The sequence below is a fragment of the Rosa chinensis genome, chromosome 5 (genome assembly GCF_002994745.2).
Source record: "Rosa chinensis cultivar Old Blush chromosome 5, RchiOBHm-V2, whole genome shotgun sequence".
Classification (NCBI taxonomy): Eukaryota; Viridiplantae; Streptophyta; class Magnoliopsida; order Rosales; family Rosaceae; genus Rosa; species Rosa chinensis.
The window spans coordinates 30,746,821-30,765,074 of record NC_037092.1 but is presented as its reverse complement, the minus strand read 5'-3'; the positions used below and the strand labels follow the sequence as shown (position 1 = coordinate 30,765,074).

Genomic DNA, 18,254 nt, shown 5'->3' with positions numbered 1-18,254 from the left:
GTCTCCATCGTGTCATCAACTAGCGTTGTTGATGAGTGAGCATGGTGCCTGACATCGGGACGGTGTCACTATAGATCGATGGCAGGTGGTAGGAGAGATCAGGGTCATTGTCTAGTAGTGGTCTGATTTTTGTTGGCCAGGTTAAAGGCTAATGTCGTCGAGGGATCTACCTAAGGTCGTAGGGTCTAGCACGCGTCGAAGGCGATTGTTCATTGGTTGCTCTATTGTGGATTGGTGTCGTGATTCATCCCAGGTCCAATTTGGATTAGGTGGATTCCTGGCATGGTGGAGTGCATGCTATGGTGCGCTGGAGGTGGAGCAACCATCTGGGGCAACATGGTTGGTGGAGCACTGGAGGTGGTGGCTCAACGCAAGAAGTGGTACAACAACGGCAGTGAACAGTCGGTGGGGACTATGGTTGAATTGGGCTGGGCCTTACATGACTGTGATCTCCTTGCTAGTGCTCGGGTTTGGACTCACTTACTAGGCCTTAACCTGGCTTTTATGTTTTTGCTAGTTTTTGTTTTTTATGTTGTTTAGTTTGGTTGCGCTTTGTGCGAGTAAGAAGTCCCTACATTTTTTGTGTATGGCTAATCGGGCTATATTCCTGTGTGTGCACTCAAAGTGCCCCGTTTGCTCTAGGTAGGCGGTGAGTTCCTTTGCTTCATCAAATGGTCGCTACCGCCTAGTGGCAGAGTGAAGCTAAGTGTTATCGGATGTATCCTTTGGTGGCAACATGGTAGGAAAGTTGTGCCAAAAGCAATTGTGTTTCATTGTAATCAAGTTATCTTTCCGTTATGTCACCGTTATGTTAAAGAAAATAGAGTAGTTACTAGAACACTCTTTGCTAGTTGGTGCCTAGTTGAATACATTTATTCAGTAGACATATCATTTCAAGACATTCTCTAAATGGTTATTGTAATGAGGGGTTTAGGCTTAATATCTTCCCCTTGTATTCGACAGTTTCCTTAATCAAGACTTGAGAATAGCCGCACTAACCCTTTATTTAAAAAAAAAAAATACATAAATAAAAACATCGCCACAACCAATACAAATCAAAATAGGATAGTTTTTTTTTTTTTTTTGAAAGGGTGCTAGTGTGGCGGCCCTCAAGCCTTGTTTAATGAAATTGCAGAATACATGGGGGGGATGTAAAGCCTGAACCCCAGATTACAATAAGTGTCAAGAGAACAACCTGAAATAATATCAGGAGTCTCCACTAAATCTATGTATTCTAACAAGCACCAACTAGCAAAGAATGCACAACTGGCTACTCTATTTGCTTTGACAAAGCAGTGACATAACAGAAAGATTACTTTATCACGAAGAAGCATCATTACAAATAGCACAGATTTTCTACTATGTTGCCGCACGGAAACAAATGCGGTGACACTCCATTTCAAAATAGGATAGTCTTATCAACTCACTAAATTGATATCACTATGACTGCATGTTTAAGGGCAGTTCTCCTCCTTGAGTTGGGTCAGAATGTCAAATGCACGAAGGGTGAGCTTTGCTGAACTGGCCGGTCTGTGCCGTCATTGGCCGAGCTTATCAATGAAGCACGTTATATGAAGCGACAATTGACCCGGCAGCTTCTTGCTCCCCCCATATATTGTAATAGACTTTAGAGTAGCACAGAGCCAAGTGTTACTGTGTATAAAATGTCTTCCCCCTCTAATCTAAAGAAAAGAAACAACATTCGTTTTCCACCAATTTTTATAAAATTGGCTTCTACTTGGATACATCAATATGAGTTGCAAAGTGAATGTTTCTTGTTCTGAATCAGGTTACCTCATGTTGAACTATAATTTCTGGCGTATAGATCTAAAAGTTACTTGTTTTAAATATATAAACATGTCCTTAACAAAGCAGCATGAACCTAGCTACACAAATCGATCCTTACCGAGCTTGCAAAAGCGAAATGGATATTTCATTGGTTGATGATTCATTACCTATATCAGGGCCTGCTTTATGTTCCTTTTCCAGAAAGAAACCAGGTTGTTTAGGTTGAGCTAATGCAATATCACTTCCCAACATTATAACCACAGACGCCATGCTTGGCCGATCCTCAGGATGATGTTGCAAGCACAAAAGACCAACTTGGATGCAACGTAACACTTCCGATAGATTACATGAGCTCTCTAACCAGGAATCAATCAATTCTAAAGGCCTTCCTTCATTCCACGATCTCCAAGCCTGAAAAACGTCAAACCCCATTCGTCAATCTCTATGTATAAAGGTTTAACAAGGAAGAGGAAGAACTTTTTATTTGATACTCAGTTACTCACATTTCCAATAAGATTATGGCTTGTGTCTGGATGATAAAAACCCTTGTTTCGCCTTCTACTTAAAATCTCCAGCACCAATACCCCGAAGCTAAAGACATCAGATTTCACAGAAAATACCCCATCAGCAGCATATTCAGGTGCCATGTAGCCACTGTAGTAAGTAGAAACATTGCAGATTAGTAAGAAAAACTAAACCATTGATGTCGATTATTAAAAGTACAGATGTCTATCAAGAAAAATGTTCAGAGGAAAACTTACTATGTCCCGACCACTCTCTTAGTATTTCCTCCAGTCTGATCTCCTCCAGTTAATATTCTAGCCAAGCCAAAGTCTGAAATTTTGGGATTCATTTCATCATCAAGTAGAACATTACTTGCTTTTAGATCTCTATGTATAATCCTTAGCCTGGAATCTTGGTGGAGATAGAGGAGACCCCGAGCAATCCCACAAATGATGTGGAAACGTTTAGGCCAATCTAACAGTACTGCCCTTGTTTGATCTGCAAGTCCATCATTCCAATAGTATAATGTTAATCCAAATCCAACTATTCTCTATATGAAACTGTTTATCTACTATGGACAAAACTAATTTCACTAGAGTTTTATAATATTTCAAAAGTCCATACCAAAAATGAAGTTGTCCAGGCTTCCGTTGGGCATGTATTCGTACATCAGCATTTTCTCCTCTTCTTGCACGCAACAACCAAGAATCTTTACAAGATTTCGGTGCTGAAGTTTAGCAATCATTATAATTTCATTCATGAACTCGTCAAATCCTTGGCCAGAACTGCTTGAAAGCCTCTTCACAGCAATTTCTTGTCCACCTTCTAGTGTCCCCTGTAAGTTTATACATTATTTCAAATTTCAAGTATTGTGGAATTCAGTATGAAGTCATTCTTTGTTAGTTTTGGCCATTATTCTGAAGCAAGATGAAAGTTTACCCTGTAAACAGGTCCAAAGCCACCTTCTCCAAGCTTCATATCATCTGAAAAGTTATCTGTTGCACTAGCTATTGTGCTTATGTTGAAGAGCGGGAGCTCCAGGTCCTCCTTTTCTGCCCCTTCATTCTTCAGATTTTCTTCTCGTTTTTCTGTCTCTGATACAGTATAAATGAACCTAATGTTAGCTCGAGAGTGTAGCCTATAAGAGAAGTGTACAAGAAAAATTTAAACGCACTAAAACTTATTCAAAGCAGATAGTACTTTCAATCCCTTTAGACATTTGAGCTCATCCAAATCCAATCAAACAGAATTAAACTTAATTTTTAAAAGTTAGTCTACCTTTCAATTTGGTCCTGCATCGGTAGACGTAGTAGCCAACTAAGAGCATTCCTGAAAAAACTGCGCCTATCACAACAGCAACTATAATTCCTGTCTTCATTTTACCATCATCTTCTTGTCATGGTTGATGATGCAGTAAAGTAGATAAAATATTAGATTGTAGGCCCGGAGAAAATTGAGAAAGCAAGTTTAATGTCTTAGATATAAAGACAACAATGACATTCTTGAAACACCCTAGCAAGAATAACTGAATTCACATAAAAGTATTTCAGAAGTTCATGTTACAAAGTACCATACCTATCTCTGAAGCCGACATTCGAATGTATAGACCCTGGCCAGCATCCGGAAACTTTCTGATATCTAGTAGATCACCAAACCAAATGGCGCAGCCAGAACCTCCTGCTCTGATGTCCGAGCTTGTATAAGCCATACAGGAACAGTTGTTCAAGCATTTGGCTCTGCATTCCTTGATGTTCATACTTTTGTTCAGCCAAGAATGTGTAGTATCCGGCAATTTCAAGTTATTGAACTTGACAAACCCATCTTTATCACTTTCCTGGCAGCTTAGGGGTTTCTTGCGCATACATCCAAGTGACCAGTCTGTCGAATTCCATTTCTCTGGTGACTTAGGCATGAATCCTTGTAGACATTCACATACTGGATTGTTACTGATGATACAATTTGCATTTGCTCCACAGAGGTTATATTGATCACAGAAATCTCTAGGTACTGATGCATAGGCCCTCCAAGTTTGCTCGGCTCCAATCCATGTAAGGCGATCGCGTGTGCTAGTGGTTCCATTTAAGACCATGATTGAAATTACGGACTTGCTTTGAAGTTTGTACATGTAGTAAACTTCATCATCATTATACACAAAATAGAAACTATAAATTGGATTAGGCCTTAGTTCTGGTGCACCACTGAATCTTAGGCCATTCCATGGGCCAGAACGATAAAATTTCAGGCCACCTTTCCGAAAATATGCCTCAGGGTATGCATGAGGTTCCATTTCAATTCCATAAGTGAATTCCCCTGGACATGGGTCTTCTGAATTGTTCCATGCTGATAATCCCCTTTTAAGACCTGTCCTAAAGTCCCATCCCATCTTCATTTCTGGTAACAATGTATCAGAAGGATAATCGAAGCTTTGCCACAATGACTTTCCATCTGTCAGATCTCTTACTACCAAGTTTCCAGAATCTAATAGCTGTACCATTACACTCTGGGTATACTTAGCTAAACTTGTCCACCAAACTACACTCTTATTCTGACCCAACAGCACAAGATATCCTGTGCTGTTTATCATCAACACACCGGATGAGTCATCAATCGGGTTGCACCGATTTGCAACCCAAACAACAGTTCTAACTGGGATGTTTTTGTACCAAATTCCCAAGTAACGGTGTTTCGAGTTACCTGGACTGAAGAAACCCAACATAAATGTTCCATCACTTGAAACCAAGGCGCTGTCATTATCACTGATAGACTGCGAGGGACTGATGCTGTCAACTGCAAATGAACCTGTGAACAACAGAAACAGCAAACTGGTACTAAACACCACAAAACACAGATCACCCATTGAATTTAATTTTTCTACATTAGCTACCGACTCTTCGGGTTGCATTCATATTCAAAAAAAAAAAAAGGAAAGAAAATGTATGGTTGATCGAAACAGAGAAAAAAACATGGGGTGGTTGAGGATCTAGAAGAAAATATGCAAATTCTGTGAAGGCCTATTGACTAATAAGCATGCATACATCTTAGTCAAAAGCAGGCAACATTTAGTGTTATACAAAAATGAACTTTGTCAAGAGATAAGAGATTAGGAATAAAACAACGTTGCCTTTCTCCAGCAACAGTATTATAGTCATCGTTAGTCAACCGTCAAAGTACGGTGGAAAAACACTATTGGTGTTTGACAAGTCAGAGGTAATAAATTTTCTTTTGATTTCTTGTACGTATTCTCTTATCCAAAGCTCCCGCGTTCCTGAATCAGTAATTTACGTTATTTATTTACCATTTTGCTCCTCCCTCCCAATCAAATCACCCACATGTTGGAAAAGTGTGGCTTAGATTAGAGCCATTTGGAATCCCACATCAGAAATGTGAAGAGTCATCCTTGGTTTATAAGGAATGGTACCATACACACTAATGCCGAGGCTTTTTGTATTAAAACCCCATACCCGTTCTACACCGGGTGGCTAAAATGGGGGGAGTATCGGCATTATTGAATCCGTGTGTGTGGGACTCATTTGTGTCTTCCACACAACAAGTGGTATCAAAGCCAGGTTACGCTTGAGACTTGGTGTCTCATACGGTCGAGTTGCAATTTGGAGGGGCTCCCATTTGGATTGGGATCACAAGATTTGAAATTGGATGCTTGTGGTCAAGGTGGAGCTATTGGAATTCGGATCATGAGACAATTGAAGATGGCTCGAATCACGCCAAGGTGGAGATTGTTGGAAAAGTGTGGCTTAGATTAGAGCCATTTGGAATCCCACATCAGAAAGGTGAAGAGTCATCCTTGGTTTATAAGGAATTACCCCACACACACTAATGCCGAGGCCTTTTGTATTAAAACCCCATTCCCATTCTACACCGGGTGGCTAAAATGGAGGGAGTATTGGTATTATTGAATCCGTGTGTGTGGGACTCATTTGCGTCTTCCGCACAACACCACAGACTCTATCTACTAGCTGTCGTTTTTTCGTCTTTAATGCAAACAGAAATCAAACCCAATCACTCTCATAATTCATTTGCCACCCTCTTCGACTCCCACCACAATAAATCATAATTTATATGCTTAGTGTTTGCTGCTCATTAGTTTATTCTAAATATAACTGGTCATCCATGCATAGATATAATGGACAGCTGGGGGAGAAGAACAGTGACTGCTGCACAGAGCATTAGCTAGATTTTAGATTTTTCAGAGACTGCAAGCATATAATTTAGGGCTTAACTAAATTAGAATCGAGAGTGAGATAAGGGAAGATGTTGATCCCATAACTCACATGGTGTGCTGGCAGTTTCTAGTTCACATTAAAAGAAGGGAACTACACAGAGAGAGACTGATTAAATCAATCAACTAGTTTTGGGGGAATAAGGAACAGATTACCATCGTCTCACGGAAAGCGGGTGGGGCTGTGCCCTATAGAAAAATGCCAGCAGCTTTGCCTAAACTAAGGTCTAAAATGAAATTTGAGATTCAGCGAGCTCATGTGAATTCGAATTAAGTTCAACGAACTGTTCGTAAGGGTTGTTGAAGAGGACGAACGTGAATATGTTTTCTGCTGGCATAATAAATTTTCTCTGGGTGCGCCTTCAGAATTTGGGAGTTTATGGGTCACTAACAAAGTTACATTTAGGAAAATTAGATAGCTTTCTTTTATGAGAGATTTTTGCCGACAATAAGGTTAATGGAAAAGTGAAATGTCTCAAAATTACACACAAGTGTCATTTTAAAACTTTAATTAGCCATAAGGTCACCTAATTTTTTTTATACACATAAGGCCACTTATATTTTCAAATTATCTCATTTTTGACGATTTTACCCTTCCACGTAAAAATACTAACCGTTCCACCCCTTCTCTTTCTCTCTCTCTCTCTCTGGCGAAATCTTCTCTCTCTCCGGCCGTCAGACCCGTCTTCTTTTCCTCATTCCGGTTTTCTAGGGTTTTCTTTAATTTGAGCCGTCCGACGAGGGATCTCGTAGCTTCGAATGGTGTCAAAGCGGTGGAAAATCAAACAATGAAGCACTGAGGTCCGATTGGCCAGGCCATGGAAGCAGGTGCAACTCTCCGAGGCGAAGTAGGCCGGAGTAGGAGCTGAGTTCGGATAGCCGCAATAACAATTGAATTCGACGACTCACGAAGGTCCAATTGGCCAGGCCGGGGAAGCAGATCTAGTTGTCTGAGTCGAAGCAGGCTGGAGTATAACTGTCGAAGCAAGCCGGAGCCGGAGCTTTTCTTGTCTAACCTCTTCGCATATCCAGTCCGGAATTCTGGTGGTCAAAGGCTGCTGAGAGCCACGGTAGCTCTTCGTGACTCCCTGGCTTCGATCCACTTCAGATTACAAGAAACTATCCACTACCATGGTCTATTCTTTTCACTTTAACTCTTTATTTTGTGTTCTCCAGAGTTAGAGTTTTTGCTTATTAATTAAGACCGTATTGATTGGTTGTGAAATTAGAGTTTTCAAATTGGGGGATTGTGTAAATACCAATTGATTTGAATTTTGTTTGGTTTGAATTAGGGAAAATTGGAGAGGCTAAAGCTAAATTAGCGAGAAACAGACGAGAAGTTTTTTCTTCATCTTCCATGAGTTTCTGGTGAAGAAAGGCCCTGAGGGGATGACAGAGATGGAAGAGAAATGATTGAGTTGGCCTTGAGGAGTGCTTTGACCTCTTGACAGATCAATAATGAAACACTCTGATTTCCTTTTCCTTTATGATTATATAAGTTGCTCTTTTGTTGAATCTGGATTGTTAATTTGGTTCTCCACTGCTGCAGTTATTCGCTTACTTTTCTATTCTATAGGTTATGATTTTTTTTTTTTGAAGGGGTTTGGAACCCAGTCAAGCTGAGAGCCTCAGCCCCACGCCTGACTATTATATTAGAATGAACTAAATGCGTCGAGGGGGACATAAAACCTTGATCTCGAGCGTCAGTACAAGAGTCCTCATAGAGAACATCCTGAATAATAACAGGAGTCTCCTCTAACCTTTTCTATTCTATAGGTTATGATTCTTTTTGTGAGTTTAGTATATGTTGAAAAATTTCTCCATATTCTATGCACAGAAAGCTACTTGTTCTGATCTTGAAAGAAGAAGATTGCTACTAGAATATTTGTTTCTTGAATAGCTGGTGGGATTGACTAGATATCTCGATATGAATTATTTCGTGTTTAATCAAAATGTTGATGCTCAAGGAATGTTGTTGCTCTTTACAACTGTTATAAATAGCTATTTAACCAAGTGATAGTAGCTTTCTAGTTTCTTATGCTCGTATATTTTCAAATTGATGTTAAGAGTTTTTGTTTTCATTTTGATAGATTTCACATTAGTAGCTCTTTATAAATGTTATAGTAGTTTTTCAACAAGGTGATAGTAGTTTTCTATGTGTTTGTTAGTATCTTTTTAAGCTGATGTTAGTAGCTTTTGTTATAATGGCTTTTTAGCACATTGACAGTAGGTTTCTGCATCTATTGTAATAGATTTTTACAACTATGATAGTAGGTTTTTAAAACTATAAAAGGAGCTTTTTATTTTCATAGCTTTGTTAGACTTTGAGAATAACTATCTCAGTTTATGGGAGTAGCTTTTTTTCTACTTGGTATAGCTTTTGGTTTTTGTGAGAGTAGGTTTTGGTGTTGGTTAGTGTAGTTTTTGTTTTGATTGATAGTAACTTTTGGTGATGGTAAAAGTAGCTTTTGTTACTGGTGATGGTGATAGTAGCCATTTGTTGCTGGTGAGAGTATCTTTTTGTATTCGTGACAGTAGATTTTGTTAATGGTGTTAGTAGCTTTTGATTTTTGGGAGTGTATCTTTTACTAGTAACAGTAGTCTTTATTGTTGGTGACAATAGTTTTTGTGACATCACCGGAGTTTGCCGGAAATCTCATCAGAGTAATTTTTGTTGCTAGCCACACTAGCTTTTGGTGTTAGTGACAGTGGATTTTGTGGTTGCCTGAGTTTGCCAAAAGTTAGCTAGAGACCCGTCGAAGTTGACCGGAGACCTAGCCAGAGAGGAGAGAGAGAATGGTTGTTGACTTTTTACTCTAATGGCATTTATGTAAATATGTTGATTTTTATATCCAAAATATAACACTATTTTAAATGGATTAATTTCAGTTTACCCCCCTGAGGTTTGGGGGTGTCATCATTTCACCCCCTCTACTTTCAATTTTAAATTTTTACCCCCTAAACTTTCCAATTTCAATTAGCCGTGTCCAATTTATACTATTCCGTCCAAATTGAACGTTAAGTTTGACCCTTGAGGGCTAAAATTGTCATTTCAACATAAAAAAAAAATTTGTTTTTTAGTTTTTTTTCTTTTCCCCTTCTGTTTCTTTGTTTTTTTTTGTCTTCAACCTATACACCACAAGTTATAATAGGTTTATAAAAACAAAAAAAAATACTCTAGGTGGTTGAAAGCTGCTCACTGGTCTACAATATTTGTGACATATCTCTGATAAAGTGAAGGATTTAGGATATATCTCCAATAAAGTGAAGAAATATCTGTAAAAAATAATTTTACACTTTATCTGTAAATAAATATCTGTAAAAAATGATTTTACACAGATATTTCTTCACTTTATTGGGGATATACAGACATTTATTTACAGATAAAGTATAAAATCATTTTTTACAGATATTTCTTCACTTTATTGGGGATATATCCTAAAATTCTTCAATTTATTGGAGATATATCACAAATATCATAGACCAAAAATGATTTTACACAGATATTTCTTCACTTTATTGGGGATATACAGATATTTATTTACAGATAAAGTGTAAAATTATTTTTTACAAATATTTCTCCACTTTATTGGGGATATATCTTAAAAATTTTCACTTTATCGGAGATATATCACAAATATCGTAGACCAGCGAGCGGTTTTCAACCACCTAGAGTATTTTTTTATTTTTATAAACCTATTATAACTTGTGGTGTTTAAGTTGAAGACAAAATAAAAAATAAATAAAAAAACAAACAAAAAAAAAACGAAGAAACAGAAGGGAAAAAAAAACTAAAAAACAGTTTTTTTTTTATGTTGAAATGACCATTTTAGCCCTCAAGGGTCAAACTTAACGTCCAATTTGGATGGAATGGTAGAAATTGGACACGGCTGATTGAAATTGGAAAGTTTAGGGGGTAAAAATTCAAAATTGAAAGTAGAGGGGGTGAAATGATGACACCCCCAAACCTCAGGGGGGTAAACTAAAATTAATCCATTTTAAATCTAGTGTCCTTATGAGGGAAAAAAAATAGTTGGTGGCCTTATGGCTAAAAAAATATTCAAAGATGCACTTATATATAATTAACTCTTTTACAAACCTGGGATTCGAATGATAAACTTGTCGCCGCGGCGGTTGACGTCGAAATCGACACAGATTCTTAGAGAGGAGGTAACAGTGCTCTTCTCACCGAAGAGACTTTAGGAGAGCCGAAGACGGCAGGGGAGTGGACGGGGGAGCCGAAGGCACAAACCAATCATCAATGTATAGAATCTCTCTCATGAGATTATCTCTGATTATAGTTATGTCCATGAATCAATACTGGAGGACGCTCCGATGTTTGAAATGATTCCAGAGAACAAAGAAATCTCAAAGGATTACGAGAGTGCGTATGAGTTGATAGAAAGATCTTCCATACACATTGATGATATATACTGTTGCTCAAGGAATCATAGAGCAAGATGATATCGAACCACGCTCTGTTGAAAAATGTCAACAAAGAGCAGATTGGCCTAAATGAAATAAACTAATCCAGGTAGAATTAGATTCTCTGACAAAGGGACAGGTATTTGGTCAGGTAGTGCTAACCCCACCAAGTGTAAAGCCTGTAGGACATAAATGAGTCTTTGTCAGAAAGCGTAATGAGAAGAATGAAGTCCTGAGGTACAAGGCTCGCCTTGTGGCGGAAGGTTTCTCACAACGCCCTGGAATTGACTACAAGGAGACATACTCTCCCGTAATAGATGTTATAACATTCCGCTACTTAGTTAGCTTAGTAATTTCTGAAGGACTGGAAATGCAGCTCATAGATGTGGTTACTGCATATCTCTATGGGGATCTAGATTCAGAGATATATATGAAAAATGCCTAATGGCCTTACATTACCCAAGTCAAGAGACTCTAAACCACAGAGTGCGTTTGCAATTAAATTGAAATGCTCACTTTACGGATTGAAACAATCCAGACGGATGTGGTATACCCGTCTAAGTGACTACTTGATTAGGAAGGGATATAAGAACGATGAATTATGCCCCTGCGTATTCATAAAGAAAACAAGTTCCGGATTTGCAATTGTAGCAGTATATGTCGATGATATGAACGTAACAGGTACTCTTGATGAAATAAGAGAAACCGCGAGCTACTTGAAATCCGAATTTGAGATGAAGGATCTTGGGAAAACTCGATTCTATCTAGGTCTTGAACTAGAACACCGAGTTTGTGGAATATTAATCCACCAGTCTGCATATGTCCAAAAGTCAGGCGATATAACATGGACAAAGCACATCCTGCTAACACTCCCATGATCGGTCGAAGTTTGGATGCAAGGAAAGATCCATTTCGTCCAAAGGAAGATGACGAACAAGTGTTGGGAGATGAAATTCCCCATCTAAGTGCAATAGGCGCATTATTGTACTTAGTCCAGTTTACTTGACCAGACATTGCATTCTCAGTGAACTTGTTAGCTAGATTTAGCTTAGCGCCAGCGCAGCGTCACTGGAATGGTATCAAGAACATTTTCGATACCTAAAAGGAACCATTGACTTGGGACTGTTCTTTCCCTACAGAGAGACAAGAGGGACCGCAGATGGAACTGCAATCCCTAAAGGAAATGTTTATGGCGAAAATGCCACTCACTACACTAAAACGCCAAATGACGTTTTGGTCGGTTTTGCTGATACTGGATACGTATCTGACCCACACATCGTTCCCAAACTGGTTATGTATTTACCAATTGGAACACAGCGATATCTTGGAGATCAACCAAGCAAACCTTTGTGGCTACCTCCTCGAACCACTCAGAGATCATTGTTCTACATGAGGCGGTTCTTGAGTGTGTATGGTTAAGAACTATCATTGCACATATTCGAGGGACTAGTGGTTTGAGTTCTACCACTAAAGAGCCTACTTGCATTTTCAAACACAATGCAGCTTGCATCGAACAGATGAAGCTAGGTTATATTAAGGGTGAGAACATAAAACACATATTGCCAAAGTTGTCCTACAATCAGCAACAACAGACTCTCCTCAAGATTCAAATGAATCAAGTAAGGTCTGAGGAGAATGTGGCAGATTTGTTCACCAAATCATTGCCTAAGGACATATTTGAGAAACATGTGAAAAGCATAAAAATGCGAAGACTTTCCAAGCTCCCTAGATTAATGTAAGTATCAGGGGGAGGTGTAGACGTCAGGGGGAGTCTAACACACACATGTCATACTCAAATGTAAAAGGTGCGTTGTGCTCTTTTCCTTCGACCAAGGTGTATTTTTGTCCCACAGGATTTTTATTGTTACTTGGCAAGGTTTTTAGTGAGGCAACAACTCATGCACCATTTCGTCTTTGACTTGGCACAAGGGAGAGTGTTAAAGGAAAAACATATTGTGTGCCTTCGTCAAAGTGATTGACGGAGAGGGAATCAAGCAATTACCGATTAACATCAATCAGCATGGATTACGAACCAATCAGTAGTTAATATCATCATTGTAATTGTTCTTTCCATTGTAATTCTCTCCTTATATAAAGGGGTTATGAAATGAAATGAGTAGACCATTCCAATACATTTTTACTTTTACCATTCACTTATTCCGACCTAATATTTATAGACAAATATGTATCCATTGTATCAAGCAATAGAAGGTTAATCATTAGACTGTAAACTTTCATTAAAGTTGTTCATATGTTTGATGCAATCAAATAAATAAACGATTTTTGTTTACATTTATATATATATATATATATATATATATATATATATTTACAAAGATGATCTTTAGAGGGTGACTTAACTTTCAAATGGTTAAATCATGAATTTACTTTGTTGAGTATATGCAAATAAGAAAGATTTTGGAAACACATGTTTGGAAGTAAGTATCTCCAACAGCCTTAAGGATAAGATAGTAAATAGAATATATCATATTAGAAGGAAACAAATGCATTACCTCCCATAAAAATAAATAAAGAAATAAATAAAAGAGAGGAGAAGCTTCTTCAAACAAGAGACTTTATTATGCAAGCTATGAGGTGGATCATTGGTAATGATAAAATTATCAATTTCAGGTCTTTGAATTGAGCTTTCTCTTTCCCTCTTTATGAACTTCTTACTGATGCACATAAAATGTTGATTAACTGGAAGATACTATGGAGGATTTTCTACATAATATAACTTGGAACACAAGAAAATTTCTTGACTATTTTAATAAAAGTATTGTGGACCAAGAAGTCCTATTCGTCTTACTAATCAAGAGGATGAATTTGTTTAGGGACAGACCTCTAATGGCAAGTTTTCTATTAAATCCGCAACTTGGTTGCAATATGGTTATCTAAACAAACATGATCAGATTGAACTTATTAAGAAGATGGGAAAACTTAACATTTTACCAAAAAATAAAATTTGGGCTAAATATTGGTTACTATCCTGTGGTTTAGATCCAAAATTAATTCAATCCCTGGACTTCAAATTTCATCAAAAACACCCCTGTATTTTCAATTTTGATATAATAAGTCCAATATGTTTAATATTCTGCTATGGGTTCAACTTATATATAGTTGGATTATTTGATGAAAAACTTTTTATTTGATAGATTTCTAATAGTGAGACCCACTCCTAAATTGACTATACATACCACCTCAACACCACATCATAAAACATAGGCCATATATGAGTCACGTCAATAAGTTAAATGACTCAATTATCAGAAAACTAACAGATTGGACCTATTAGATCAAAATTGGAAATACATGGGTGGTTTTGATAAAATTAGAAGTCTAGAGACTGAATTGATTTTGGACCTAAATCACAGGGTAGTAACCAGTATTTAGCCCTTAAAATTTTCAGTTGGCTTCTTCTTTGGGGAAGGTTTAAGACGAGATATACTCTCTAGATTTAGAGTTCTAAATGATAGTCTTGTCCTCTTTGTAACTGTGATAATTAAACTGTAGATCATATATTTGGAGCTTGTCATTTTACAAAGAATGTTTGGACAATAGCCAATTTTTACCAATATATTGAATGCTAGTTACTTGTATGTATTCCAAGATTTGTTTCTAAAATGGGCTTGTGATAGCAATACTTTTGCTAGAATTCGTACACTCTGTTGGTAGATTTGGAAGCAAGAAATGAAGTCATTTTCAAGAAATTAAAGTTAATCCATCTTTAACAATACATAAAAGTATATTCAAGATTAGAAACAAAAAGTCGTGCCGCTCGAGTTTTCTTTGAGAGTTTTATCTTCGTCTGGTTGCACGTCCTTGGGAAGTGGTTGTTGGACGAGAAGGTCAGGTCTTGTGTTTGGGAGGATGAGGGGTGAAATGTCCATGGCTTTTGGTAAAGGTTGGGTGGATTTGGTGGTGGTAGAGATCAAGATCGATCTGGTGTCGGACCAGGTAGATTTGGTGATTGCTAATGCCGAGCGGTTTGATCAGATGAAGGGGTTATGGGATCGAGCTTCACTATGGTTGACGAAGAAGCAAGCCAGGGGGATTGGATCGCTGTAAAGGCGACCAATTTAGGCGGCGATCCATGTACGGGCTCTAGAGAAAACAATTTGGACGGGCGGAGCATCAATGATGGTGCGAGCGGGTTGGACTGAAGCTGGTGGAGGGTCGATGATGCCAGCGGTGTAGCAGTGGTGGGGTGGTGATGATGGCTAGGATACTGAGATAAGTGTTGTTGTGGCTAGCTCGAGTCTTATTCCACTCTCCTTAGGGCTGGGTTTGGTTCGGTACCGGAGCTTACGGGCTAATACCATGTACCTTACCAACTTATACTGGTATGCAAAAAACTATACCATTACCGGCCACAAAATCCCGTATACCGAGAAGTTGGTTTACCGATTTAATCTGTCGGTTTGGTACGGTTGGGTTTGTAACCGAGTTTGACATTGGGCCACAAACCTGTCACCTATACATCACCGATCCCTTCTTCTTCTGTTTTCTCCTTCTGAGAACTTTTCGACCCACATGGTTATGGGTCTCTCTAGTCTCCATACCACACACAGTGATGGAAGAGTGATTGTGGTAAAGGAAGAAGCAACCTCGGATCTGCAACCTCAGCTAAAATCAAACAAAAGTTTTAGACTTTATTCAACACCAACTACACCCAAAACCAGATTTTTCTTCCCAGTAAGTAAAATCAACATAAGCAAGAAAAGAAACTTACTTGAAGTAAAAGAGAGTTCCAGGGCCAAGTTTGATTCAGATTCTGGGAATAGAGCAGAGAGAAGCACTTTACAGGTTGCATTTTTCAAGAAGAAGAAGAGAGACAGAAGAGACGGGGAAAGAAAGAAGAAGAAGTAAGAAGAAAGAAGAAAGAGAAGAGAAAAGAATAAAAAAGAAGAAAAGAGAAGAGAGAAGAATAAAAAAACTAAAAAGAAGGAGACAAGAAGAGACAGAAAGAGATAGCAAAAGAAAGAAAAAGAAGAAAGAAGAAAGAAGAAAGAGAAGAGAGAAGATGCGTCAGAAAGAAGAGAACAATAAAATATTAAAAAAATATGAGTATTATACATAAATTCGATACGGTACGGTATACCATGTATATATGAAAATCAAAACCATTATCGTACTGTGTATGTGGATTCGGTACGGTTGTATCGTACCAAGACTTCGGTTATTGAGTTTTCGGCTACCAATTCACTTGGCTCAGCTCGGATGCGGTTCGTACGGTTTGGTTCGGGAGAATTTGCCAGCCCTAACTCTCCCCTACAATTGAAGAGGTGGGGCTCAGAGATGGGGTTGTTTCAATCGGTGGGCTTGCAGGCGCAAATAGTGATTTGTTTGAAGCAGTCGCATGAGCTTGTTGCGATCAGTGGATCAACAAGTGTTGTTCGCGATCGAAGTGGTGCAATTCAGATCAGTGGTGTTAGGGGTTGGAGGTGGCAGTTAATCACCGAGGTTTTCCAACTAAGCGTGGTATGGTACAAATGGGTAGACTGTGGTTGCCGAGCTATGGAGGTCTTATCTTCGTTATCAATTGCTTTTGGTTTGAGACTTTTAGTTATTTGAAGTTTTTGGATCTATGTTCAGATCTCAAATAAGTCCTTTCTCTTTCGAGTTAGGGTTCCGGTCGTGGACTCCGACGAGTGGCTAGAGTTAGGTAGCTAGTTCGTTGTTAATAGAACCCAGTCTTCTGCCGGCTTAAGGTCGTGCGTCTCATTATCAGTCTATGTTGAAGTTTTCGGGAGATCCTGGGATGGCCTACCCAATAGTTATCTATTGTGGTCAGACCTTGTCCCAATTATTGCTACCTACTTTGGTCAATTTAGCTCGATTAGCTGTCCAGTTCAACCTTCGTAGTGTGATTTATTGACATGTTAGTCTCTCATCTTTAGAGTGAGTATGCGCAGTGTTAGTCAATTGTTGCTTGTCCTTAGTTGTAATCTCTTGATGGGTGCTGTGATTATGGTCATACACATGGCCCGGAAGATTAGACCAAGTCTACCATCTTCCACGGTATGAATATTCGTCCACAAACAAAGATGCTATATATCTTTCGTCGAAAGTCTACATTTTAAGTTTGTTTCTTTTGGTCTGGACTCTGGAGTCTACATTTTAAGTTAAAAATTATAGTATGGCAGAGAATTTTAGGCTTTCTAGGAGAATGATTTGATTAAAAAAGAAAGTAAGAAACAGACTTTCTGCGAAGCTCCAGATTCCCCTATCGAAAATTCATTCAATGTTTGAAGTGCTCTGCTTCATTGGATCATTTCTATTCACTGAAAAATGAATCAACTGCATTTTGGAGTTTTGATCAAAAAAGTAATTGCAATCCCAGAATCAATTTCCTTTAAACAAGAGTCCAAGGCAATAATAGATCAAACAAGAAACACAGGATGATCTGAAACAATGAGTCAAATGTCAATTTCATTTCTGTATATTTTTTCCTTCCTTAATCCAATAACAACAACAATAATCACCGGAAAAAGAAATCAAGAAAAACCCCAGAAACATTGAATTAATCCTGAAGAAATCTCCATCAGCAATGCTTAAACTCGTATTGAAGAGCATCGTCCAGCCAGAGACGAGACTCCTCCATAAGCTCGGGACTCAATCTAAACATCAACACGCAAAACTCCATCTGATTTAGCGCCCCATCGCCGTCGAAATCGCCTTCCTGCAACATAGACCGTAGATCGTCGTCGCCCAGGTCCTGCAAGCCCAGCAGGGCCGAGTTCCTCTTGAGGCTATCGAAGGTGATGACCCCTTTGGCGGGATCCATCAGAAGATTGAACCCATTACAGAGCTCGCCGATCAAACCGTCCCCGCCGAGCTTGTCGGCCATGGTGGGCAGCAAGTCTTGGAAATTTGCTTGTGCGTTTTGCTGAGAAGAAGCCATTGATGATTTGGGAGATGAAAGAGAGAATTAGGGTATGTTTGTTGGGGAGAGAGATATATGGGAGATGGGTATATAAAGGAAGAGATGGGGGTGATGGGTTTTCCAAGAAAGAGTGCCCATGGAAGACAACTAAGGTACAGATAGTCGGTCGCTCACTCGGTTTGGTTTTTTTGTGAAGCTGCCTTTGGGGTTCTGGGAAGGTCGTGGAGGGGTATAATGGTCCGGCTAAGGTGGAGAATGTGGTCAAGAGAAAGGTGCCGAAGGGGTGAATGTGTCATTTTGGAGGAAGGTGTCCTTTTTTATTTTCCGCCCTTCTTGGAGTAATATAGATGGGAAGCTGAAGGAAAAACTTCACTAACCAGCCTTGGTCAGCAAAGACCGTCTGCTTAAGATTTG

At 38.8% G+C, this 18,254-nt stretch overlaps 2 protein-coding genes across 5 annotated transcripts; both read right to left on the bottom strand.

Moving 5' to 3' along the window:
• Positions 1-1,683: 1,683 nt before the first annotated feature.
• LOC112167637 (G-type lectin S-receptor-like serine/threonine-protein kinase SD1-1) lies at positions 1,684-5,383 on the bottom strand. 4 transcript variants are annotated; one of them, XM_024304681.2, is made up of 7 exons: positions 3,868-5,383; positions 3,571-3,684; positions 3,232-3,386; positions 2,917-3,127; positions 2,550-2,790; positions 2,292-2,442; positions 1,684-2,199 (listed from the first exon to the last, which is right to left on the bottom strand). In XM_024304681.2, the coding sequence occupies exons 1-7, from the start codon at positions 5,192-5,194 to the stop codon at positions 1,903-1,905; spliced, it is 2,496 nt and encodes an 831-aa protein (XP_024160449.1). In that variant the 5' UTR covers positions 5,195-5,383; the 3' UTR covers positions 1,684-1,902. The 4 variants fall into 4 exon arrangements, with proteins under 4 accessions (XP_024160449.1, XP_040363340.1, XP_024160450.1 ...); XM_040507406.1 differs by having other exon boundaries at positions 2,292-2,379; XM_024304682.2 differs by having other exon boundaries at positions 3,571-3,681.
• An 11,973-nt stretch (positions 5,384-17,356) lies between these two features.
• LOC112167640 (calcium-binding protein KRP1) lies at positions 17,357-17,989 on the bottom strand. The gene has a single exon (XM_024304688.2). It carries the CDS (start codon positions 17,856-17,858, stop codon positions 17,499-17,501), a length of 360 nt encoding a protein of 119 aa, XP_024160456.1. The 5' UTR covers positions 17,859-17,989; the 3' UTR covers positions 17,357-17,498.
• Positions 17,990-18,254: the final 265 nt, after the last annotated feature.

Excerpts from the sequence above, each read along its gene's own strand:
- LOC112167637 (XM_024304681.2), bottom strand. The coding sequence starts at position 5,194 with ATGCAACCCGAAGAGTCGGTAGCTAATGTAGAAAAATTAAATTCAATG. Across the intron at positions 3,128-3,231 it reads GCTTTGGACCTGTTTACAGG|GGGACACTAGAAGGTGGACA; the intron begins GTAAACTTTCAT and ends ATAAACTTACAG. Across the intron at positions 2,791-2,916 it reads CCTGGACAACTTCATTTTTG|ATCAAACAAGGGCAGTACTG; the intron begins GTATGGACTTTT and ends ATGGACTTGCAG.
- LOC112167640 (XM_024304688.2), bottom strand. The coding sequence starts at position 17,858 with ATGGCTTCTTCTCAGCAAAACGCACAAGCAAATTTCCAAGACTTGCTG.